At 41.3% G+C, this 25,708-nt stretch overlaps 1 protein-coding gene and 1 pseudogene across 3 annotated transcripts in view; both read left to right on the top strand.

Moving 5' to 3' along the window:
• PLPP1 (phospholipid phosphatase 1) overlaps positions 1 to 25,708 on the top strand; it is a 100,361-nt gene that overhangs the window by 69,335 nt on the left and 5,318 nt on the right. For all 3 annotated transcript variants that reach the window (XM_032404415.1, XM_032404416.1, XM_032404417.1), the window contains exons 3-4: positions 3,158 to 3,438; positions 19,615 to 19,672. In XM_032404415.1, coding sequence (XP_032260306.1) covers positions 3,158 to 3,438; positions 19,615 to 19,672 — 339 coding nt within the window. The remainder of the gene's footprint in view (positions 1 to 3,157; positions 3,439 to 19,614; positions 19,673 to 25,708) is intronic.
• LOC116632521 lies at positions 1,983 to 2,130 on the top strand (annotated as a pseudogene).

Consider the following 25,708-nt stretch of genomic DNA (forward strand, 5'->3'; position numbering starts at 1 on the left):
TGATTTTATTTATTTATTTATTTTTTTAATTTTTATTATTTTTTAAAAGATTTTTATTTATTTGTCAGAGAGAGAGAGAGAGGGAGAGAGAGAGCACAAGCGGTGGGAGCGGGAGGCAGAGGGAGAAGCAGGCTCCCCGCTGAGCAGGGAGCCCGATGCGGGACTCGACCCCAGGACCCTGGGATCATGACCTGAGCCAAAGGCAGATAGATGCTCAACCGACTGAGTCACCCAGGCGTCCCAGCACACCAGTGATTTTAGACTACACTTTTGGGAAGGTGGGCCCTGAAGGGGAGGTACATAATATAGGGACGGTGTAGAGATGTATAAAATCATCTTGGTTGATGGAACTATAAAGGAGATGGTGAGAAAATATTGTGGTGCATAGGTTTTAAATGGTTGAATTACATGGATTTGGTAATTATTAGCTTTGGTCTTCAAAAGTATTTTGTTTTAGGGACACCTGGGTGGCTCAGTCGTTAAGCGTCTGCCTTCGGCTCAGGTCATGATCCCAGGGTCCTGGGATCGAGCCCCTCATCGGGCTCCCTGCTCTGCGGGAAGCTTCTCCCTCTCCCACTCCCCCTGCTTGTGTTCCCTGTCTCGCTGTGTCTCTCTCTCTCTCTCAAATAAATTAATAAAATCTTAAAAAAAAAAAAAAAAAGGTATTTTGTTTTAGTTCCCCAGACATTATCTTTCATTCTTTAATAATTGATCCTACCTTTGGAGTGTAAATAATGCATAAGAAGTGATCACAGCTCTAAGATAGGCCACAGTCAGCTTAAGTGTGGACTTCACCAAAAGCTAAGCATTGGCATAAATGACTCAGAGGGCAGGACAAAGTATTAAAATGAAACAAAAATATGGCTGTCTTGTATAGTGAAATGCTCAGACGCATCCCTACATTTAATTTAGAAAATCAATTTAGAACTTGTCTGTTGTCTAGCTCTCTCAGTGAGGATGGAGGACATAATAAAAAACGATGTACATTAACCCAGCGTTTGTCAGCTTTGGAATCCCCCTGCCCTTTCCCAGCATTAAGGGTTTTAAGTTTCAGCTTACACTACCTCTGTGAATCAGTTTGTCATCTGAACGCATTGCGCTGAATTCTCCTAGTGAGCTGACTTTCTGACCTCAGTGTCAAGAACCAGGGTTTGGGTGGCCCTAAAGAATTGGAAAATAATTGAGTGCTTACACAAGAACAGCTGACAGCTGAAGTGGGGGAGTTTTAGCTGCTCAAATTGTGGTTGATTAATATACTTGGTATATATTGTAAATGATCAAAGAGCAACTCCATAATGAAACATGAGAGAAGTCCTCTCTTGCTGCTCATCTGTAAAGGCGGTTGCTGGGACACCTTGGCAGTCAGAGGAGACAGTATCTACTTTAATACATGGGCCACTGGAGGGGGTTGGGAGAACCCTGAGCACAATTGCAGAGGTGTGGTATCCCTAGAAGTGCATATGGTTTTTCTCTTCTGAGAGACCTGTTCTCAGAAAAGGATCTGAATTCACATTAATTACTGTAATGAGGAATCTATTTCTATGGGGCTTAATGTTTAAACTAAGGGTGTTTACATTTTACCCAGGAGGCACCCCTTTCAATTAAAATTTACTAACCACCTACTCTGTTGGAGGCCACTATGGTGGTACTGGGTTTTTATTCAATGACTAAAACTTGATTCTTTCTTTTGTAGGATTCATAGTCTAGTTGTCTAAGTCTTAACATTCTAATTATGGAGCCATGGAGCCAAACAAAGAAAGAACTTTTGGTGTTAGGGTCTTTTTTTTTTTTCTTTTTTTTTAAGATTTTACTTATTTATTTGACAGAGAGAGCGGCAGGCAGAGGGAGAGGGAGAAGAAGGCTTCCTGCCGAGCAGGGAGCCCGATGCGGGGCTCGATCCGAGGACCCTGGGACCATGACCTGAGCCGAAGGCAGACGCTTAACGACTGAGCCACCCAGGCACCCCTGGTGTTAGGTTCTTAATCGCTTCTTGGCCTTTTGGCTAAGATCAAGTGTAGTATCTGTTTATCAGTTTAAAATCTCTTTTAGGAGGCAACCATTTATTTTACCTACTATAAGGCTTACCATGAAGATAATTAATCCACACCAAATGGAAATGTTTGAATGTTTTGTAAGATTGTTCATGTAAATTTAAGATGAAGCAGCAATACTAGTACTTAAGAAAAATTTTGTGACTTGCATCTCCTCACTTGCTCAACATAAATAAGCAAGCTTTTTCTTCTTGTTCAACTATTTATTTTGGTCTCAGGTAGCTAGAATGTGGATTATTTTATCAGCAAATGTAATTTTGTATAAATTTGCTCCTCAGTATTTTTTGGATTTCTTAGGGTTTTGGTCTGTGAACTTGTCAAGTATTGGGAAGGCTTTTTATGCCTTTAAACTCATTATAGCAGTAGATGCTGGCTGACACACACTCTACTAGAGTCTGGGAAGGCTTTGTCTCCACTTTTAGTGAAAAATAAAGAGGAAAGAATCACTTGAAATGTTTTCTTGGAGAAGGAGAGCATCGAATGTGTGTTTGGTCTGTTGATGAGACTTGTTAAGTCTGTCAGCCTTGTTAACCAGGCCTCGGGCTCTGGAGAGGCAGGGCCGGGAAGCTCTGGCAGCTAACCTCTGCCCTCCGTACCCTTTGGCCTCAGTGTCAGATCCCTGCTTTTATATTAGTTTACTCCCTGAAACTATTTTACTTTTTAAAATATGATGGATGTTTTTGATTCAGAGGAATGTTGGCTAAAAATGAAGACACTGCCAGATAAAAGTACTTATACAAGGGATACTCTAATTAGGAAAGTTTGTGTTATTTGAACAAACCATGGTTTTTGTCATTCATGATACATCATTGTCTGCTTATTAAAACTCATTTTATTTGAGTACCAGAAAAGAAATAAGGTCTTATTGTTTCAGGTAGATTTGAAATTATTTTGGCCATTGCTTTGTAAGCAGTATCCACAGTTGATCTGACACCTTTTTTCATAGTTTAGAATTAGATATCCTGACTCTCCATTTGCAAATGAAAAAGGGAGGTGTTTTTAAAATAAAGATTTTATTGTGATTTACCATTTTCTTTTCTATTTTTTATTTTGTTTAAAGTGCCTGGTTGCTGTTTTAACATGTTGTTTTTCTGTTTCTTTTTCAGATGATTATTGGAGAAGCCCTGTCTGTTTATTATAACCTCTTGCACTCGAATTCCTTTATCAGAAATAACTACATAGCCACTATTTACAAAGCCATTGGAACATTTTTATTTGGTGCAGCTGCTAGTCAGTCCCTGACTGACATTGCCAAGTATTCAATAGGCAGACTGCGGCCTCACTTCCTAGATGTATGTGACCCAGATTGGTCAAAAATCAACTGCAGTGTTGGTTACATTGAAAACTACATATGTCGAGGGAATGCACACAAAGTGAAGGAGGGCAGGTGAGTGTTAAATCTTCAGTGTTTGTTTTATCTTATGTATTCTTGGAAAAAAAGGTTTCAGAGACTGGAAGATGAGCTATCCACTAGCTTAGGGAGAGAAGCTAGTGTAATCACTGGGAGCTGAATTGAGATCGTATTTTGACTTATCTCTACTTATTCTTTTTTCCCCATTTTATCCCTACCTTCTGTTTAAGAGCATTTTAATGCAGGTCTTTCCATCTCTCATGAATAATTAAAAATGAACTTCATATGTCATATAGTGCAGGGCCACCATACTTTTTCTTAAGGCACCAGATAGTAAATATTTTAGGTTTTGTGGGCCATTTGGTTAATTTGATAACTCTCCATCTGTGCTGTTGTACCAGGAAAAAACAGCCATAGACAATCCTTGAACAAATGGGTGTGGTTATGTTCCAGTAAAAGTTTATTAACAGAAACAGTGGCTGCTCCAAGGGTTGTATTTTTTTGTAAGGAAACTTCATATATTGACAGCTTTAGGTCTTCAGGTTGCCTTCTTATAATGCCCTCGTTAGGCTCCTTTCTATACCTGGAGCGTTATTAGGCATGAATGAAATAGAATGTTTGAAACCCAAAAGGTCCAACTCCTTTATTGTATAGATGAGCAAACGGAGGTCCAGTAACATTAAATAAAGCCGCTAATGGGACTACTGGGTATTTACCCCAAAGATACAAAAGTAGGGACCCGAAAGGCTACGTGCACCCCGATGTTTATAGCAGCAATGTCCACAATAGCCAAACTGTGGAAAGAGCCAAGATGTCCATCAACAGATGAATGGATAAAGAAGATGTGGTATATATATACAATGGAATATTATGCAGCCATCAAAAGGAATAAGCTCTTGCCATTTGCAACGACGTGGATGGAACTGGAGGGTATTATGCTGAGCGAAATAAGTCAAACAGAGAAAGACATGTATCATATGACCTCACTGATATGAGGAATTCTTAATCTCAGGAAACAAACTGAGGGTTGCTGGAGTGGGGGGTGGGGTGGGAGGGATGGGGTGACTGGGTGATGGACACTGGGGAGGGTATGTGTTCTGGTAAGCGCTGTGAATTGTGCAAGACTGTTGAATCTCAGATCTGTACCTCTGAAACAAATAATGCAATATATGTTAAGAAAGAAAAAAAGAAGAAGAAGAATGTAGCAGGAGGGGAAGAATGAAGGGGGGGAAATCGGAGAGGGAGAAGAACCATGAGAGACAATGGACTCTGAAAAACAAACTGAGGGTTCTAGAGGGGAGGGGGTTGGGAGGATGGGTTAGCCTGGTGATGGGTATTGAGGAGGGCACGTTCTGCATGGAGCACTGGGTGTTATGCACAAACAATGAATCATGGAACACTATATCTAAAACTAATGATGTAATGTATGGGGATTAACATAACAATAAAAAAATTAAAAAAAAAAATAAATAAATAAAGCCGCTAATGGGGCCTGGGTGGCTCAGTCAGTTAAGCGTCTGCCTTCGGCTCAAGTCATGATCCCAGGGTCCTGGATCGAGCCCCGCATCGGGCTCCCTGCTTGGTGGGGAGTCTGCTTTTCACTCTCCCTCTGCACCTCCCTAGCTCATGCTCACTCACTTGCTTTCTTTCTCTCTCTTTCTCAAGTAAATAAAATCTTAAAAAATAAATAAATAAATAAATAAATAAATAAATAAATAAATAAATAAAGCTACTAATTAGTAGCAGAGCCAGTTCCCCATCTCACGTCTCAGAATTGTCAGCCTTACCTTTTCTGTATGATTGACGTTCTTATATTTTAAGATAGGCTGTCACTTTACCTTAGTTATTCATCATCCAACAGATACTTTGGGTAAAATATCCTTTGACTGTTCTTTATACATTATTCTCAGGCACTTTATTGTCCTTGTTGGTTCTCTTATAAGCTACACAGGCCTTGTAGTAGCCCCCAATTTTTGCATTTAGTGGAGATGAAAAAAACACCTTATTTAACTAAGAGTATACACTGTGCTGTGTGCATGAGATCTGGCCGTGAACTAGAAAGCTCTGGTTCTCATCTTCATGGAGCTTAGTCTAGCACAGAGGACTTAAATTAAAAAAGTGATGGCAGTGGAAGAGAACCTCCTTGTTGATAACGAGACCAGAGAATAGAGAGGCTGTTGAATGGCAAGCTTTGAGGTGATCATAGGAGGACTGGTAGGGGTATAAAGTCTTAATGAATGAAGGAGAGAGAAATGGCTAATGCTATAGGCAATTGACAATGGAAGGTGGTATTGTTGATTTGAGTTTAGGTAAGCAAGCATTTTTTAAGAGGGCTAGGGGAAGAATGGTCCAGAAATGGCTTTGAGGAGTGATGAACTTACCAACACCAACACTGGGCTCTGAGGGTGTGGGATGTGGAGATCTCATTCTCTGCTCTCATAACACTACAATGTCCTAGGGAAAGAGCTCAGATTTAATGACTAAGAGATGCAATGACTTTCAGTGAAGAGTTTGAAGACTCAGGGAAATATAGAGGACTATCCATGCCTGTGTCTCTAGTAACATGTCTCCTGCATCACCCAACAGAAAATAGGAAAACTCTAATGTTTTCTCTTGTCACAGTATTTAAGAAAGTCAGGTGATAAGGGCTTACCTAAACTCCAGAAAATATCATTATAAATGATTCTTTAAGAACATGGTTTCTTTACACATGTATTGTTTCTCTGGTTTGGGTACATATATTTTAGCTCAAAATTTTCTTGCAACAATATGTGTTATGAGAGATTTTTCTTTCTTACACGAGCCATTTGGACAAAATATGAAATATAATTTATTTTTATTTTTTACTTTTTTTAAAGATTTTATTTATTTATTTGACAGAGAGAGACACAGCAAGAGAGGGAACACAAACAGGGGGAGTGGGAGAGGGAGAAGGAGAAGCAGGCTTCCTGCCAAGCAGGGAGCCCGATGCGGGGCTCGATCCCAGGACACTGGGATCATGACCTGAGCCGAAGGCAGACACTTAACGACTGAGCCATCCAGGTGCCCCAAAATGTAATTTATTTTAAATGACGTAAATGTGATTACATTTTCCACTCCATATATGTCCTATTATGTATGTCTTCCTAGTGTATCTAAATTGGCCAACATGTACTGTAATTCTCTGATGGTACTTTTGACTTAAGTACATGTAGGTTTTTTTACCCATTACCCTTTAAAGTTTCTTCAGCCTCCCACATTTTCAGTGAGAAGATCTGTTGATTAGCTTTGGGGTTCTGAAATAAGAAGGAAAATCAAACCTAGAAATGAAATTTTAAGAAAACTTTGTATCTTCTGAGAAAAATGGGATTTCCATTGGTGTTTCCAGAATGAGTTAGTTGTTGCCACAGTTCCAGAGCTTTGTAACGTTGGTGCATAACTGTGGCTTTGCATTACTGTTCTGTTGAGAAGCATAATTTCGTTGGATTCAGGCTTTCCTATTGCTTTTCTTTTGAATTTTTAAGTCGGGATGCCAAAAATGCAAAAACATTTCAGTCTAGACATTGTCTGTAATATATTAGGATTATAGTGTAATCTCCTTTAATTTATTTATCTCCACAGGCTGCCCCCTGTACGTTTATTTTAATTATGAAATTATAATGCTTGACATTGGGGAGAAGGGAACATAAGCACCCGAAATGAGTCATTTTTGTTGACTATAAATGAGTCAGAGTTACATCTGAGGGTGAGAGTACTCTCTTACAATTTTGGCTTTTTCCCCATTCGTTTTCTTATTTTCTTCTATTCCTCTTTCTGCCCTTCCTGCATATGTGCACACTCTTGTGCTCTTGTATCACTGATGTCAGAGGACTTTTACCAGGCTTCATTTGTGGCCCTGGGTCCTAAACATAGAAGTGAGAACATAAATGGACTATAGTGGCATACCTATTAATTGTAATATCCAGAGAGCTCCTCTTCATTGTTTAAAATTAATACCTGGGAATTTACTATAAATGAAAAGGGGCTGTGTACTTGTAACTCTGGGACATCCAGCTGCCCTCGCTTATGCCAATGAGAATAGCATTACTTTGTGAAAAAAAAATTACTAATGAGCCCAGGCAGTTCGGACCTGTAGCACTCTGCCCAGGTAAACATTCTCTTTAGAGACTCTTTAGACCAATGGCTCTCAAATATGAGTTGTTCGTTAGAATCACCTGGAGGGCTTGTGAAAACACAGATTTCAATGTTTCCTCCTCAGGTGTTTAATTCAGGAGGTGGGGGTGGGGGGCTGAGAAGATGTATTTCTAACACACTCCCAGATGCTCCTGCCTCTGTGCTTGATCTCAGGACCATACTCTGAACCAGTGCTTAAAATCCCCTGGATGATGGGAACAACCTCACATGACATCTGTTATCTTAGGATGTTTGGCAGGGTGAATTTAAGATTGTGCACAACTAGCTGTGTTACCGAATGACCTATCACCGCCACTAACTCAGGAGCCGAGCAAGTGAGCCCTGGTGGTCCTGGGGCCAATTGCTCTGTGCCAGGGAACCCCAAGGAGGCTGGACAGATCGGAAGCACAGCTCCTGGCTGGGTTTGCCAACACTGTTGTGGAACAAACTCGGATAAACTCGTTGTAAGAGAAGTCAGTAACTCAAGAGATGATGGTTTGGAAAAGAGAAAGGGAGAAATGTAGGGTGCTACCAGCAAGGAACTTGGTGGCAGGCTCAAGCTTTAACCACTGACTTCTCCACCAGCAAGATGGACACCTACTGTGTTACAGGGAGAGGCTGGGGTGGAGTACATGCAAGAGAGCAGGCCGGGAGTGCGTGATCATGGGTGGGAGTCACTATGTGTTCAGCCCACGATCACGGGCAGGGAAGGGGACATGTGGGATGTGGTCATCTAGGCATTCCATTGCTATCCGGGCTTTTCTGGTCTGGCAGTTGGGATGTTCAGGTCTTTGCAAAATGTCTTTGTCAATGCCTCGAGAAAGTTTGATAAGAAATAAGCACAATGGGTTTTCGTTGGAGCGTCAGTTAAGCAGTCTTGCCTGTTTCTGGTTTTAACTGTTGGGGTCTATAGTTGAGCAAGACAGCTCGCTAAGAGCTGCTCTGTTTGTGATACTACAGTATAGAAACTTTTGTCTTCTCTAAGAAATTTACTTTTTTATTTTTTCTGGCTTTTATTTAAATTACATTTGCTTAAGGATAGACTCAGCGTTCCTGATCAGTTCTGAGCGATTGGTCTTTGGCTATATAAATCAGATATTCAATATAAAGTTACTTCTTTTGGATTATGGCAGCTTTGTATTATTTAGATGATTAATTGTGATATGTTTGGTTGAATGTGAGAAATAATTTTCCTTTTGTCTTTTTTTAATGCAACCCCTATGCAGGTAAATAAAACTGAGTTTTGAGGGAGTGCCTTCTGTAATAGTGAAAACCCATTATAATTAGACTGACTAGCTGTGGGATTAAGTACCTGGCAAAACCTGAGAATCACAGCTTCAGCCTATCCATGAAGTTACTAAATTCAGCTACTATCTATTGCTATTAAGTCCTAGTCGCTGTGGGAGTGCCTCCCAAAGTGTACATGGTGCTCACTGCACAGGGGCTGAGACATGTTGGGAGACTGTGTGTGTGATAGATACATGCCTTGAAGGAGTGAAGATGAAACCATGAAATCAGAGGGTGTTAATACTGCTTCTAGGAGAGGAAGCATTTTGGAGGATGAGTAAGGTTCGAATGTGTGAATTAGGATGGGGTGTGTCTCAGGGCTCAGCGAGCAGCAGCACAGGCAGGCAGCGAGGCTGGAGGCTTAGGGGGTACAGGCAATGTTTTACTAGGTTTAGCTTCAGTAGAACCAGTGTAATTTTCAGGGTTTTGTTTGTCACTTGTTTGTTAATTTATAAGACAATCTGGGGCATTTAAAGCTGAAGAAACTTCGTTTAGAAATAAAAGTGAAGTTGCCCCATATAATACCTAAACAGCTGTACACATTCTTACGCATACTTTTGATTTAGGCTGTGTTGAATTTATACATTCCATATAATTTTGTTTTAATGTGGAATAAAAGCAAAAGATTTTTTTCTCCCTTGAGATTTGACGTGGTGCCTGATTGTCTTTCCTGAATGCAGAATGAGTTGACATGTGGCTTTATTTTGGTCGAGGTGCACACTTGCAAAGACAAGATCCTTTCTTTACTTTCAGTGACTTCCTGCCACTATCTCTTGGTAAATATATGTATATCATAATTTACTTTAAAAACAAACAACCTTCCCCCACCCCGCCCCAACTAATTACACTCTAAGTTTAGACATTCGGCATATCATGCCATCCCACAGCAGTGCTGTGCATTAAATGTTAATAGGCTACTAAATCACATGAACACGTCATCAGCTGATTATTTCGTGTTGATGCTTTGTACCTTCACCTTGGAACTCTTGAATTCCCCATTGCCAGCTCTGAAATATGAAAAAAAAAGTTGCATAGATACATTAGTACTTTTTCCAGATAAAAATATGATGGATGGAGGGGCGGGCCCCTGGGTGGCTCGCTCAGTTGGGTGTGTGCCTTCGGCTCAGGTCATGATCCCAGGGTGCTGGGATGGAGGCCCACATCGGGCTCCCTGCTCCTCAGGGAGCCTGCTTCTCCCTCTGCCTCTCCCCCTTACTTGGGCTTTCTTTCTCTCTCTCTCAAATAAATAAATAAAATCTTAAAAAAATATATAATCGAGTGGTGTAAAGCCTGGGTTTCTGTTCAGAATAAATGTGAACAGCATGCATTCAGTATTTTCTTTTAATTAGAAAATAAATATTTTTCTTGAGAGGTAGAATGTGCGTTGAATTTGTGAAAAGTAAAACCTGATGTATGGATTGTGTTGGTTCGTTATTCAGAGATCATTGAAATCTGTCTTTGTGTGTTTCTTTGTGTGTTTCAAACTCACAACCCTGAGATCAAGAGTCGCACACTACCTGCTGAGCCAGCCAGGTGCCCGTGAGAATACTTTTAAAACTTAATTTGTTTTTTATTTACAACAGAGTATATCTGTTACTTTATCATTATGGATATCATTTGTTCCACTAATCTGACTGCCTTTGATCATAATGTAAAAAAGGTTTCTGGACATTTTACACACATGATTAAAATGCTTGCCACACGGATTGGGAAGAGGCCTTGGTAGTGCATGTTTAAGCTGACACACATTGATACTGCTCACAGTTTCTTACAGAAGGGTGAAAAGAGCAGGGGTATTAGATTGGACTTTATAATTCTCCTGAGCTGTGATGATGAAGTCAGAATTTGTAACCACTGTACGGGGAAAACACCTCAGAGGTAAGATGTTAAAATCAGATAACTTATCTCATGTGGCTTGCTGTGATTATTGGCATAGGCTTAGCTAAGTTTAGCATTTAATTATATGCTAACATTATTATGCAAAGGTAACATACATCCTTAGTTTTATTTTATACATTTTTTCTAGCTGTCAAAACACAAGATAGTTAAGGTGTACTTCTTGTGGAGGCACTGAAGTGATACCCTGTTGTTGGTGCGGTGTCAGGGGAGTGGGGGGTGGGGGGGAGGAGCAGAGGTGCATTTGTTTGTGACATTGAAAATATGAAAAGTGTAAGAATTTTACATTTTCTGGGATAACTACATAAAAATTCATTTATCATTGAGACATTAGATTCTGTTTGAGCTTAAAAAATGTATTGAGCACGTCCTGTATGCTCGATCAAATGGTGGTGGGTGTTAGGGATGCAAGATGAATTAAGATGGATCTCAGGGAGGTTGGGAGTTTACCAGCAATTTTTCTCTTGATTTGCTGTACCTTCTGAATTTTTCTGATGAACATATCTTATGTAATTAAACAAACCAAGAAACAAACAAACCTCAGACATTCCTGTTTATAAGTCTTGTCGTACTCCTGCCCCTGTTTGGATGGAATGGAGGAAGGACGGACTACAACACATGATTTACTTTGGAAGGTGGATGCAGGGGTATATGTGTTCACTGAGCGCTGTACATCTCTTTCCTTTTTGGAGAGAGGGAGATCACTTCAGCCTAGCTGTTTAAGAAAGGTTCCTGGGAGAAAACAGTGGCTGAAGTGACTCTTGTGTGGTAATTATCCAAGAAAGTTGGGAGGCTCATTTCAGGCACAGTGATGAAGAAACACAGCATGAAACATGGTGTATACTGGGAACTGTAAGTAGTTGGGTAGCAGATGATGGTTCCAGAGTAGTTGGTGGGCCTTATGTAGGGTCTTTTACTCTAAGCTCAGCAGTGGACGAGTGAAAGTCGAAAGGTTGTCGTAAGTGCAGTACCGTGGCACTCTGCTCGTCCTCTGGTAACACAAGCTCTGGTGAGGTCATCTGCTCAAATCTGAAAGGAACCAAGAGTGACCTGCCTGGTCAGCTTCCTGTTTAATTTTATATGTGCGTGGGCTTTTGCCTTTTCTCTTGCCACTCTTCATATTAGTATAATCGTACAGACTTGGACTGATGTCTTGAGCCTCGTCGTTCTTGACCCCACTGGTAAAGAGTTAATGGTGATTTCATGATCTGCATCAGGGTAGGAAGTGGAGTGGACTGGCCAGATTGAGTAGGCTTTCTTGGCCTTCATGTTGTCTTTTTGGGAGAGGGCTAAAAGTAGAGCTCTGGCAGTCTTGCCTCTGGCTAGCATTCCTGCCCCTTAAAAAACACCTTAGAAAGCGATTTAGAACTTTGTCTTCCTTCTGACTCACTCTGAAATCTTTAACCTTTTAGCAAGGTAGTTTTCCTTGTTCAGTGTGTTTTAAAAGGAGGTGGGGGAGGTAGGAGGTAGGGTGTTTACTAGTTGCCAGCATAGGAATGCCTCAGAGTTAAGTCCCTTGTGTAATCTACCAGTTGCCCTTTGTTTACTTTTTAACTCTTCGATAATGCCATGTTGGTGATTTGGAGTCTTTCTGCACCAAGTAATCAGTTTTTCCCTCATGCTGTAGGAAACCTGTGACCTCTCTTCTCCTGGTTAGTGTTTCGTCTGTTTTACCCTTCTGTCAGTAACCTTTGTCACTCCCTGACCTCTGCTCATCTGTCAGAGACACAGAGTTCCCCTGCTCAGGGTGTAGAACCTTTATTCCCCAGTCATCTGATTTTCAAGGCACACCCAGTTTTACTTTCCTTTATCTCCACGTTCTCAACAACTTCTCCTTTTTAGATTCCTTCTTTTCATATGAGTTTCCCATAAACAGACACAGGATCATTTGTTTTTAATCATCAACTGGTTTATTTGGTTTTTTTTGTTTTTTTTTTTTTTAAGATTTTATTTATTTGCAAGAGAGAGAATGAGAGACAGAGAGCATGAGAGGGAGGAGGGTCAGAGGGAGAAGCAGACTCCCTGCTGAGCAGGGAGCCCGATGTGGGACTCGATCCCGGGACGCCAGGATCATGACCTGAGCCGAAGGCAGTCGCTTAACCAACTGAGCCACCCAGGCGCCCTCAACTGGTTTATTTGAACAAGAGTTTAAAATACCCTGCACACATACCAGTTACGTCCTACTCCCCCCCCCTTTTTTCATTTTCCACGGTCCTGCTCATTTCTCTCCTTTAGGTTTCATGATGTGATATCTACAGATACTAGATTATTTGGTGTATGAGTCACTGATATTAGTGGCTGTGAAGTGGTATTTGATGCATTAATATTAATGAATAAAATAGGATACTCAGATCTGTTTTATTTTAGTTAGGCATGTCACTTTTATCTGTGAAGTGGCTAATTGACTCCACATAAATGCAGTGTAGCTTTAAATAGAAATATAGTAAAATCATTGTAAAAATAATTTAAGGAATATATGACAGGATTTTTGCTGCAAGTGAAATAACCTCAGTCTCTGGCTGGTTCAAGCAAATAAGATGAATTTATATTATCTTTGCTGTATTTTACTTAATTTTGTTTGGGATCATCTTACATTCTTTTGCCATTTATCACCTTCATCTTTAATCTCCGTAACCCTCGGGAAGAGAGATACCCTGTGGTTCTTGTATATCTACGCATTTCTAGAAATCTGATTTTTCCCCCCTCCAAACACATGTATCAAAATCACGTTTGTTGACTGTTACTTATAATAGTCACAGAGTTAATATACTGAATTTCAGTGGTGTGAAATTATGTGCATATATTTTTATGGGAACACGACTTATGATATTTAAAAATACACATGAATGTCAAAACATTTCATTGAGAGATGTAAGAACAAGCTTCCCGGGCTTGAGTGGCTGCCGCTCCGGGCATGAATGTGGAGGCAGGGAGCTGCGCGTGCCCTGAGCAGTGGCAGCCGGGCAACTCTCAAGGCAACTGCTGTTCAGGGGGGAGTTTGGGCGCGTGCGCGTGCGCGCGTGTTCAGTGGAGAAGGGGTTTGTAGGAAATTTGTAGCAGGCATATCAGATAATTTGACTAGCATTTTTTATATTTTCGAATATGTATATAAGTATATAAAATCCCGGTAATAACATGTTGTGTTTCCAATATTATCACTGTAAAATGTGAAAAAAAATTTTTTAACCCCGGTATGATACCTTTCCCCAGAGCTACTGTTAACAGTTTGTTCTGTCAGTCATTTTCTGTGTATTTTACAGTAAGTGTGAAGTTTTATGGTTTTACATGGTTTAAATAAATGACATATTTTAAAATATGTCCTGGAGATAATTTTTTTGTCACTTCGCATTGTTATTTAATTGATTTTAGCTAACTTACGGTATTCAGAAGAAGAGCGAGAGAACCACGGTCTTCAAGTTGCTTGCTAGCTGTGTTACAGCAAACGTCTTCGTGCTCGTGCGTGTTTCTCTAGGGTAGATGTCTCCAAGTGGAATTACTGGGTCAGAAAATACGGTGGGTTTACATAGAGATAGATATTGTCAAATCCCCTTTGAAAAGTATGCGCTCGTATCAGTGCATTGTGGAAGTACCCGTTTTCCCCATTCACTGCCTACTTGACTCGCCCCGGTATCTTAGATGTGAAATTTTTAAAGGATAATAGCCTGACAGCTCATTGCCTGAGCATTTTGCACAGCTATTGGTTGTAAAAATCCTTTTGAAACAAAGTAGGACTAATACTTGGGCAATTGTTCCTTTGTGCATTTGTTTGGGACATATTTTAACTTTCTCACAGGGTCATTCTGTGTTTAAAGGTTACCACAGAAGGGAATTTTACCATTTCCTTCAAGTTAATTTGCTGTTGTGTAAACTTTGTAATCAGCAAATAACATTTGGAGAAAATGCTTCACGTTGCAGCTTGACTTCCTTTTATTTTGGCCGTTAGAGTGTACAAAGGACAAATGAGTATTCTCTTAAAATGCTTATTTACACACTGCCGTTTGCCTCTTCACAGATGATCTAAGTGCGTCCTCGCATATGAACTTCACACGCGTGGCCGTGCATGAGCTGTGACCCCGGGCATGGCGGGGTGCGCGCTGCCTCTGGGTCGGCCGGCCGTGTAGGGGCTGGGGGACCCTGGCCCAGTGGGAAAGAGCTGGGAGGACTCCGATTTGATCCTGAAAGCCATGGGAATTTGGAGCCAGTGAGTGAACCTCTGGGAGGTTCAGGGTCTTTTTATCTAAAATAGGATCGACAGCTCCCACCACGGGGATTTCTGTGAAGAGGGGAAGGACTGTGGATTAAATACCTGCGCACAGAAGGGCTCAGTAGCTTGGAACCGTTAAGTCTTACGACAACCTTTCTGCCTTAAAATGCCCTAGGAATCAATTTCAGGAGGATCTTTAGGGAAAGGAAGGAAGTTCTGAATTGCCCCAGAGTCAACTTTGCCATACCCAGTGAAGGTGGGAGAGTAATAATTAGAAACATTTGTGAGCATTGACCACTTTAAAATGAAAAACAAACGTTTTTTTGCCAGACTATGTCTCCTAGTGAAGCAGTTGACTTGAGATAACATTTTATTAGTCCTAATTCTTTTATTTATTTTTAAGATTTTATTTATTTGAGAGAAAGAGAGAGACTGTGCAAGCACGAGTAGGGACAGGGGCACAGGGAGAAGCAGGCTCCCCACTGAGCAGGGAGCCCCACTTGGGCTCAATCCCAGGACCCCAGGATCATGACCTGAGCTGAAGGCAGATGCTTAACCGGCTGAGCCACCCAGGTGCCCCTAGTCTTAATTCTTGTTTTAAAAAAGTCTGCCTTTATTTCTGGCAATATGGAGGATTAGAAATACTGATAGTTACATGTGCTAGGTAATATGCCGTGCACATGTTGGTATTATATATTAAAATATATATAAACACATATAAATAAATCTTTGTAAATAAATAGCCAAGCTGATGAGAGAGTAAAGGAATTTTCATCATGTTGGGATTTGTTAATGCTGTTGATCTGATGTGTACCTGAAAGTATGTGCCAATTCCTGGTAGCCTAGAGCCTCAGTTTTAATGGGGCTCTGATCATGAGGCTAATGCAGAGTAGACAGAGGGGAGATTCAAGGATAATTTAAGGACTCCCAAAGGGCAACATCTTCCTGGCGGGGGAGGAGGCTGCTGTCAGAAAGAATTCTTAACTGCAGGACCATAGTCACATTGTTCTAGTGCCAGAATTCATACTATATATGTGGGGCTTTAAAAAAAATTCTTTTCTTTTCTTTTCTTTTATTCATTTATTTTAAAAATTTTTTAAAGTGGATTGGTAGTGAACCCAGCAGGAGAGAACACACATCTTTGCTGGAAGAACTCTTTTTAAACCAAGACCTCTAAGATTCCCCACAGATAGAGTGTCAAGGACATGAGTTCATATTCTCCTGTGAATGAACATACATAGAAACAAGCTACCCTAATAAGTGAGAGTTAGGAGATACAACAAACTACATAAGCTCTCACAGATTGCAGATAGTAGAATTACCATATAGAATATAAAAATCAATATATCTACTGTGTAGAAATAGAGACCGAGAATATAATGAAGGATGAACAGGATCAAAATTGACCATAGATTGGAAAAAGGACCAAAGAGATCTTTTATAAATGATACATACATAGTAATTTAAATTAAAAAAAATAGACTGATAAAGGACTTTAGACACTGAAAATGAGAGCTGAAATGGAAGATAGACAAAGATTTAAAGTGCAAAAGAAAGGTTAAGAGATAGATAAGGATGAAAATGTCAAACATGTTGAATCTGAATCTCAGAAAAAGAGAGTAGGGTGGAGGATATATAACAGTCAAAGTTGTGATGGCTGAGACCTGTTCAAAATTGGTGAAGTATAAAAATGGGAAGCCAACGAATACTAAATCAGATAAATAAAGAGACATGCCTACTAGATACATGATCGTGAGACTGAAGAACATTGCAGACCTTGGTGGAGGAGGGGGAGGGTAATTACAGAGAACAGACAGGAACCTAGAAAGGAATGGCAGACAAATGGCTTCTATTTTAATAGCAAATGTAGAAGCCAGAAGATAGTCAAATGATACCCTCAAAGTGATGAGAAAAAAAAAGGATTAACCTACAATTCTATATTCAGGAAAACCATCATTCAAGAATGAATGCAAAGTAGATATTTCAAACTAAAAGAATAGCTAAAGGGATAACTGTTTTGTGCCTTTTAACTCTGGGGAGTGGGGAGGAGGAAAGAAAATCAGAGGGCAGGGCAAGAGCAGTGAGATTTTTAGGAGGTTGTGATTTAACCTCACCACGAGCCCCAAAATACTTAGTAAATGCCATTTAAAAAATTAAGAAAGACTTTGTGAGTTGCTTTCTTCTGATGACTGATAAAGGTTAGATTTGGCTGTCTTTGCAGTTTGTAAGGCTGAACATTTATGTAGATGTTGGAAAACGGAGATGGAAGAATGATGGATTGAGGAGTGGGAACGCATGGGCACTGGCGGGGGGGGGGGTGAAGGCTGTGACATTAGGGTGCAGGCCGAGTAGCTCTCCCAGGAGAAAGGGAGGTCCTGGCTGGCAAATAAAACAAAAATCTTAAATCTACCACTTGGAGAAGAATGCTGTGCATGGTGGGTTACATTGTCAGCCTCGCCTATTGCTCAGTGTCATAGGGCATGCCTGAGTTAGTGAAACAGCTGCATTTCGGAATATATTTGATCTCTGTAAATATTCTTTCTGGAAAGACTTTCCTAAGCTTTGATGGGAAGCTGGTGCAAATTGTTTATCTATCTATCTACAGTCATGAGAGGGGCTCTTCTGAAGTGAGGTGGTGGTCTAGGATTGGGTTGAAATCTAAGAACGGGATGACATTCTGAGGCCAGGGCCAAAATCGTAAGTACTTCAGTGAGGTTACTGTGATGAAAACAATCTGCATTTTGACTACCTTTGGGATTGTATTTTACTTTTACTATTACTATGTTTTAAAGAATTTAAGTAATCTCTATACCCAACGTGGGGCTTGAATTTATAACCCCTCGATCAAGTCACATGCTCCACCGACTGAGCCAGCCAGGCACTCCTACTTTTGGGATTTTTATCAAACTACTCATACAATTATTTGTTCATTTGTGAGTTTCAGACATAATAAAGAGCTGTATCTCCTAGAGATTCCAATAAAGATATGTGTATGGAATAGGAAAATAACTTGAAGTTGTATTTTGGTGTTTTATTCTGTTTTAATAGTGGTAAAAGTCCATATTAGCATGATTTGTTTGATCACTTACTGTGATCAGACTTAGAGACTTAGAGAGTGAGGTCAAATAGAGTTCTCCCTTTATGTGTTTTAATCCCTGTTTGAAGTCAGAGGTTATTTGGCTGATTCTATACTGAATAAAATACCTCTTTATGTATTTGGAATAAAAAATTGAAACCATTTTGTTTTTACCTAGTGAAATCAGCCTGTGACTGAATCAGAACTGTGTAAAACTGTTACGTAGGTTTGGAATTTACAATTTTGTCACACAGTGTACAGTGACTACTCTGAAGACGAAGTCTTAGTGAGACTTTGAACTTGCTCGGCTTTGAGAATATTTCCTTGATCGTGGTCATGTTGGCTTGATGGGATTTGACAGTTCTTGAAATTGGCTTTTATTAACTTGTAGGTTCTTCAGTATAACTTACTGAAACATAAAATGTGTAGAACTCTGCTCTAATTATCTAATTTAAAGGAAGGACTTGTATTGATCTATTCTCCACAGCCAAACAGTTGGTGAGGCTAAAAGTGATTTCTTTTTCTTGTTTTACATAGATTAAATCCACAGTAATTATCAAGTTTAATGATGTAATTCCTAGCTGGTACTAGACGTGAGAATATTCATTTTCTTAGAGATGTATCTGATTATGAAAAAGACTCATAATTCTTGCTAGATCATCATCGGTACAATGCTTAAAAAATCTCCACTCCCACCTCCTCTCAGTTGCCAAACATACACAGATGACTTTCTGATCTGTGTTTTAATTTCACCTCTCTGAATCCAGGTAACCAAATTCCTTTTGAATCAAGCAGGGTGTAATAAGTAAAATACTTAGAAGCCTGCCCTTCTGAGTTTTGTTCATATTCATGGGCAGGAGAAGCATTCTCATTATTTGCTTGATGCATCCTTTGCATGGAGTTACTATTACTGGATCGAATGTTCTTGCCTCTTCTGCTCTGACGGCCAGCACTCTGTAAGCAGAACCCAGATCATGGATGTTAGTAAGCTGCTCCCTTTTCCAGAAGGGGCCATAAAATTAAGTTTTGCAAGCGTTCTGTCATTTTGGGTGGGAAGATGATACTCACATGTTTAGAATATAATACTGAAAAGTGTGGATTCATCTGGTACGGCCTCTCAGTGCACAGTTTTAAAATAAATGTCAAACAAAAACCCTTTCATCTGGTGGGAAATCAAAGGCAGGATGTGTGCCCGTTTAAAAGGCTAAAATACCACTTCTAATTTTTTAAAGTTGACTTTATTTTTGAAGAAGTAGTTGACTTCTGAGTGTTCTAAAGGGGGGATTACTAGCACTCCGGGGCAAACCTTGCAGGTAGAAAATAAAACTGAAATCCTGGTCCTTTTAGTTCGCGTGTCATGAAGTCCGACCATTTATATAGCGGTGGGTTGTGGCTTGCCGAGCATTACTTCAAGAAATGTCCGTGGCACGTTTGTTCCCTGCTGGAAGTCTCAGTCATAGGCACCCCTTCCCCATTCCTGTAATTCGTCAAGGTGAGGGCGGAGAGGGGTCTGCTCCGAGGCAGTAAGATTTAGGACGTCAAGACGATTGTCCGCCTCTAGAAAAGAAAAGTGACCTTTGTCTTCTTTCTCTTCTAGATTGTCTTTTTACTCGGGCCACTCTTCGTTCTCCATGTACTGCATGCTGTTCGTGGCAGTAAGTACTCAGCGTCCGTTTCCGGTGGGTGAGGTGCTGCGTGCAGCCGTGCAGCTCACGTGTTCAGCCTCAGTGTCCCCTCCCGGGCGGCCACCTCCGGCATCCTCGTGAGCTCGGCTTCTGCGGCTCAGAGAAGGGGCGCCCGTGCTTCTGCCACAGCCCGTTACGGCTGCAGGGGAGGCCTGGCCCCGCGTGCAGGCCCACTTGCGGAGCGGGCGGCGACTTGGGAACCTTCCGGGCAGTGGGGGGCCTTCCCCGGTGCAGTAGGGGTTTCCTGCCAGTGGTAGGAAGCTGACCATCAAGCTGCCAGCCTGGCGCTCGGAGGCAGGTGACGTGCGCCCTTGCTTCGGGACGGGTTTTCTGCAACATACCAACAGCCTCTGTGTCAGCACCGCGGGTCCCTGCTCTGGAGAACCGGGCCGGGGTGGCCACTGCTGGGTGACGGCCTGACCCTAACTGGGAGCCCTGGGCCTTAGGAGCTCAAGGGGCCCCTTTCCTCCGGGGGCGCTGCTGGCTTTAGGGGTGGAGCTTTGATTGGTGGATGTGAAGGCAGCTCTTGTTGCTCCTTGAGTAGGTTTTGTTTTCCTTCCACTTTCTGAAATACTTGATTGACCGCTTTCCGTGGGACCAGAAAGGTGGCGGCTTCTGGGAGAACCAGTCGCTGCTTCGGGACTTAGCATCTCTCCGGTTGGCAGGTGCACTTCTAACTGCTAAGCCAGAGCAGCGTGCCAGCTGGCACTTGCAGCATACACAGTGGACAGTGAAGAGGTAGAACATATTTGCGTCCACGGTTCGCAGCTCTAGAGATGAGTGTTTATCCAGAGTCACTTAAGGAAGACCAGGCTTTAGGGCATATCCAGGAGTCTTTAAAGGTCAGCTCAGTGGACTTACTTTTTATAATGTTCTCACTCTCCTATCTCTGCGTGTCTCTCTTTCTCTATAAAATTAACAAAATTTGTTGGAAAAGAAGAGAGGGAGAAGAGCTCTCTACCCTAAATGATCAGCTACAATTTTCATCTTAATTTTGTGAGTGGATTTTTACATGGTTGTGTTGTGTATGAATTTGCTGTTTGCTCTTTTTTTCCCCCCCCTTTCCTCGGTCACAGTAAGTGCTCTTGAGTATTTAATGCTTACATTATAAGTCCAGGATATGTAATATTAAGAGTAGACTGCTGGGAGTTAATTTGGTCTCATTTGGAGACATTTTAATATCAATTCTTACCAGAATCCTGCTTTCACTTGAAAAACCAAGTTTGAGAAGTCAGAAGAATGTAAAAATTACAGATGTGTGTGCTATGCAAAATTCAAACCCACAATTTCAAAACCATTACAATTGAGCTAATTTTTGGCCTCTTCACCATTTTTGGAAATATAAGTCTTTTGTCTTAGGTTAATTTAATTTTGCAAGGAAGCAACGGTACCAATTTAGCAGAATTTGGGGCTTGGCTTCCTTTTTAAAATACACACCCAAATGTTTCTGAAAATGTGCCATGGGGAATGTGATTTATTTGAAGGGAGGAACAAGAAATACTATTCCAATATCCTCTGTTCATTTATCTTATTAGGAAAAGTTAGCATTCTTTCTAAAGGGAGCCACCATATATTTTTCTTTTCAAATAGGGCATGGGGGGAGGGTGTGTGCTGTGGTGAGCGCTGTGAATTGTGTAAGACTGACGAATCACAGACCTGTACCCCTGAAACAAATCATACATTATGTTAATAATAAACTTTTAAAAATTTAAAAAATAAAAAAATAAATCAGGCATGGGGACTGGGGGAGATGAAGGCTAGAGCCATTAGTATCCTGAGAAATCTTCCCAAAGTAGAGGTCTGTGACTGCACTGACGGCTTTTCAGTGTTTGCACGTGTTTTATCTGCCCCCAGCCAGACCTCGCCATTGCGGCTTCTGTGCTTTGTCGGTCCCTCACCTGTGTGTCAGTGTCTTTAAGTCCTTAAGGAGAGAGACTCAAGAATCCTGAGGTTGATATTGATGATTTGCATTTAAACTACTTTAATTGTTGACTCTTGATAATCCTCATGACGTAGGAGAAGAGGGATGGTTGCCACCCTTTTATAAAGTTGGGGAAGTAGGGGCCTTGGAAGGCTGTTGAGGTCTGTCAGCTCTCTAGTGGTCTCTTGTTCATCAGGTTCCCTTGCTTTGCTGATAGACCCCTTGATCTGAACCCTAGTCCAGTTATTTTAAAGTTTAGGTGATGACACATGACTTTTACCAACTTTTTTCTTTTTTTTTCTAAAGATTTTATTTATTGATTCGACAGAGAACACAAGCAGGGGGAGTGGCAGCGGGAGAGGGAGAAGCAGGCTTCCCGCTGAGTGGGGAGCCCAACGCAAGGCTCAATCCCAGGACCCTGGGACCATGACCCGAGCCCAAGGCAGACGCTTAACTGACTGAGCCACCCAGGCGCCCCCCAACTGTTTTTAATTGTAAAGAATGTTCTCAGACATATCATATTCCGTATCCTGTAGTTTACAGTTCATGTTTGCTCCTTTGACCCTTCTCAAAATATCTGTACATTCAGTCAAATATAAACTTTCACTGAGGGCTCTTTTGTAAAATATGTGAAACTACTGTATAGAGGATGAGATTAATAAATAGAGGGCCTCAGTGGTAAGCCTGCTCTGTGGACACCCGGGAGTGTATGAGGAGGTAAGTTAAGGATCTAAGCAGAGGGAAAATGATCTTGATTGTAGTTTGGTAACTGGGGTCAGTATGAGCTCGTAAAGTTATAATGAAAAGTTCAGATAAATAGATTTGTCATACACCAAGGCCTTTCTGGAGAGGAAAGCTGGTCAGAGCAACCATGCACTGCATTTCAGGGACTCTAAGGGGTGGAAATATTTACTTGATGTGGATGTAGGCCCCAGCTTTTATTTCAGCCCCTGAACACACAGATGTCTCCCTGCTTTCCAGCTCTCACATTTATATACAACATTTAACCAACCCCACGTCCTCTGCCAGTTCCTTAGGCAGTGACTCATCTTGTTTCCCTAGGCATCTTGGCATCGTGGGTCAGTCCCAGATTTGGGTGGAGATGTACAGTCATTTAAATTTGGAGGACAGTTTTTGATAGCTGAAACTTCCGCCAAGAATTCCTGACACCCAGAAATTAACTTTAAAAAAGAAAATATCCTGACCATTGTTCTCCTCTGGCAGGCAGCCCAGCCCTGCACTTGACGGTGGCAGGACAGTCAGCACCCATGGATGCCACCTCGGCTGGCGGGAGCATACGGCAGGGCTTCTTTGCACATAGCTAAGTCTGCCCGCTGAACTGGGCCAGGTGCCAAAGAATCCAAACTTACTTCACTGTCCGGGAAAGGAAGCATGTTATGAGACTGTTCTTTTTTCAGTACATATATATATGGACTGTGTTGGAATAGATACTGAAGGAAACACGTTTCCCAGCACTGTACTGTGGAGCCTGAAATCTCAGATTGTGTTTCTGTCTGTTACGAAATTCCTGGATTAATCACTACAGTGGGGGCCAAGCACCTTAGTGTCTGTGCTTCAGCTACACCCCTCCCCTGCCACAGGGTGTATCTGGGTCTTGCCCCCTCCTGTTGGGATAGTGCTCTTTGATACCACCCACTTCTCTCAAGATTTGTAGTCCTTCCCCCACACTCACCCTGGAGTACCTACGATTGGTGATATTTCAGGAAGATGGTTTCCAAAGTGTGACTTAATGCCGGGCATTGGGCAAGTGAACAGCCCAGGAACTATAGGAATCCTGTCTAATTGTAACGTGGGATTCTACATTTAAATTTAGAAACTCTGTAAATCCTAAAGATGGTGAAATTGAAGCCTAGAGTAAAGACTAAACAGAGGTCAGCCTTAGGGTGTTCTCCTGGCCAGATCTGTCATGAAGTGGAGGTAGAATAATGTATTGCCTGGCTCAGTCTTAGAGGCTGTTTTTCAAAATACATAGAGCAAGGAATATTTCTTTGTGTTGAACATGCTACTGTTGGTCTAGTTCAGGAGGTGGCAGATGATTTCAGTAAGAGGTCAGATCATAGTTAGGCTTTGTAGGCCACAATACAATCTCCGTTGCATGTTCTTTTTTTTTTTTTTTTTTAAAGATTTTATTTATTTGACAGAGAGAGACACAGCTAGAGAGGGAACACAAGCAGGGGGAGTGGGAGAGGGAGAAGCAGGCTTCCCACTGAGCAGGGAGCCTGATGCGGGGCTCGATCCCAGGAGCCTGGGATCATGACCTGAGCCGAAGGCAGACGCTCAACAACTGAGCCACCCAGGCGCCCCGCATTTTCTTTTTTTAAAAAAATAGTTCTTTAAAATGTGAAAACCATTCTTAGCTTGCAAGCTGACCCCGACTCAACTTTAAAATGGGGAAAAAAACCCTTATTTTAAGAACAGATTATTAAGGGGGCGCCTGGGTGGCTCAGATGGTTAAGCGTCTGCCTTCGGCTCGGGTCATGATCCCAGAGTCCTGGGATCGAGCCCCGCATCGGGCTCCCTGCTCAAGTGGGGAGCCTGCTTCTCCCTCTCCCTCTGCCATTCTCTCCACTTGTGCTCTCTGGCTCTATCTCTCTGTCAAATAAATAAAAACAAAACAAAACAAAACAAAACAAAACAAAACAAACAAAAAAAAAAAACAAAAAAAAAAAAGAACAGATTATTAAGAAACTCTGTGAGACAACAGCATTTTGTAGTTAAGTGTTACAGGATCAAGGAAAGGCAAAATAAAAATAAACCAGCCTCACAAAATATTTTTGTCAGCAATCAGATTTTATTTTATTTTAAATTCTTTGTTTATTTATTTGACAGAGAGACACAGCGAGAGAGGGAACACAAGCAGGGGGAGTGGGAGAGGGAGAAGCAGGCTTCCTGCTGGGCAGGGAGCCTGATGCGGGGCTCGATCCCAGGACCCTGGGATCATGACCTGAGCCGAAGGCAGACGCTTAACCGACTGAGCCACCCAGGCGCCCCAGCAATCAGATTTTAAAAGTGAGAAGTTAGACCCTTTAATGGAAGCTAATTTTTTTTTTTCCCAGAAATTTTAGGCAAAAAAGGCTATAGTTTACCCTTTGGTGATAGTAAGATAATGAAAGAATACCTAAATAGTGTCAACAGACATTGAATTTTCTTATTTTAAAAAGCTGTATATGTAATATTTTACAAAAAAAGAAAAACGTGTATACCTTTGCATTTTTTTTTTTTCCGACGTGACTCCATGCATTGAAAAGCCCTGTTTATTTTGACAAAAGAGATTCAGTGTTGGATTCTTTCTGGATTAGGAGGAAGGCTTCTCTGCACTTGTCAAGGAAGCATTTGCTGCCTGCACGTGGAACGTCTTCCTCCAATCCCCTCTGCCTTTGACTCTCTGGTTATTTTGAGCAAATTGATTTTCTGACCTTGTTGCCTTAAGGAATAAGAAATGGCCTTTATGAATCTCTAGTAATATCTTAGCTAAGAAGCTTTTCTTTATTCCTTTAAATAGAGTATTGGACATAGTAACTTATTTCCATCCCATTTTCAATAGGTTTTACTTTGCTAAGAGACTGGACACTTTAAGAGACTGAACACTTGACCCTACACTAAGCAGTTAGAGTTTCCTGACCAGAAGCCCTATGTGGAAGAGTGGCTCAGGGCCTACCCTTGCTCAGTTTGCTCTTGTTGGAAGGAAAAACCACATCTGGAACCTTCCTTTTCACAAGGGCCAGTAGTGATGCCTGGTTTTAGTGAGGACATTCCTGGAGGATATTGGTGGATTATCCCTAAGGCTAATTATCAAACTATTTTTTGCTTTCTAAATCTGGGTTATGCACAATCATTGGTTGTATCTGATTTGCCCTGAGCTCTTGCTCTGATACACCGTCTGGTCAGGAAAATAATAGTTCCTTTGCTGGAGAGAGTGAGAAATCGAGATAGGCCTCACTGTGGTTTCCTTTTGAGGCATTGAGGTTAATTTCCTCTCCAAGTTCTCCTGTGGTAGATGTCTATCCTGCCTCTTGAACAGATGAAAAAGTGGGCAGGGAGCAGTGTAAAGGTTGGTGAAGTAC

Source organism: Phoca vitulina, unplaced genomic scaffold (assembly GCF_004348235.1).
Source record: "Phoca vitulina isolate PV1807 unplaced genomic scaffold, GSC_HSeal_1.0 scaffold6, whole genome shotgun sequence".
Lineage (NCBI taxonomy): Eukaryota > Metazoa > Chordata > Mammalia > Carnivora > Phocidae > Phoca > Phoca vitulina.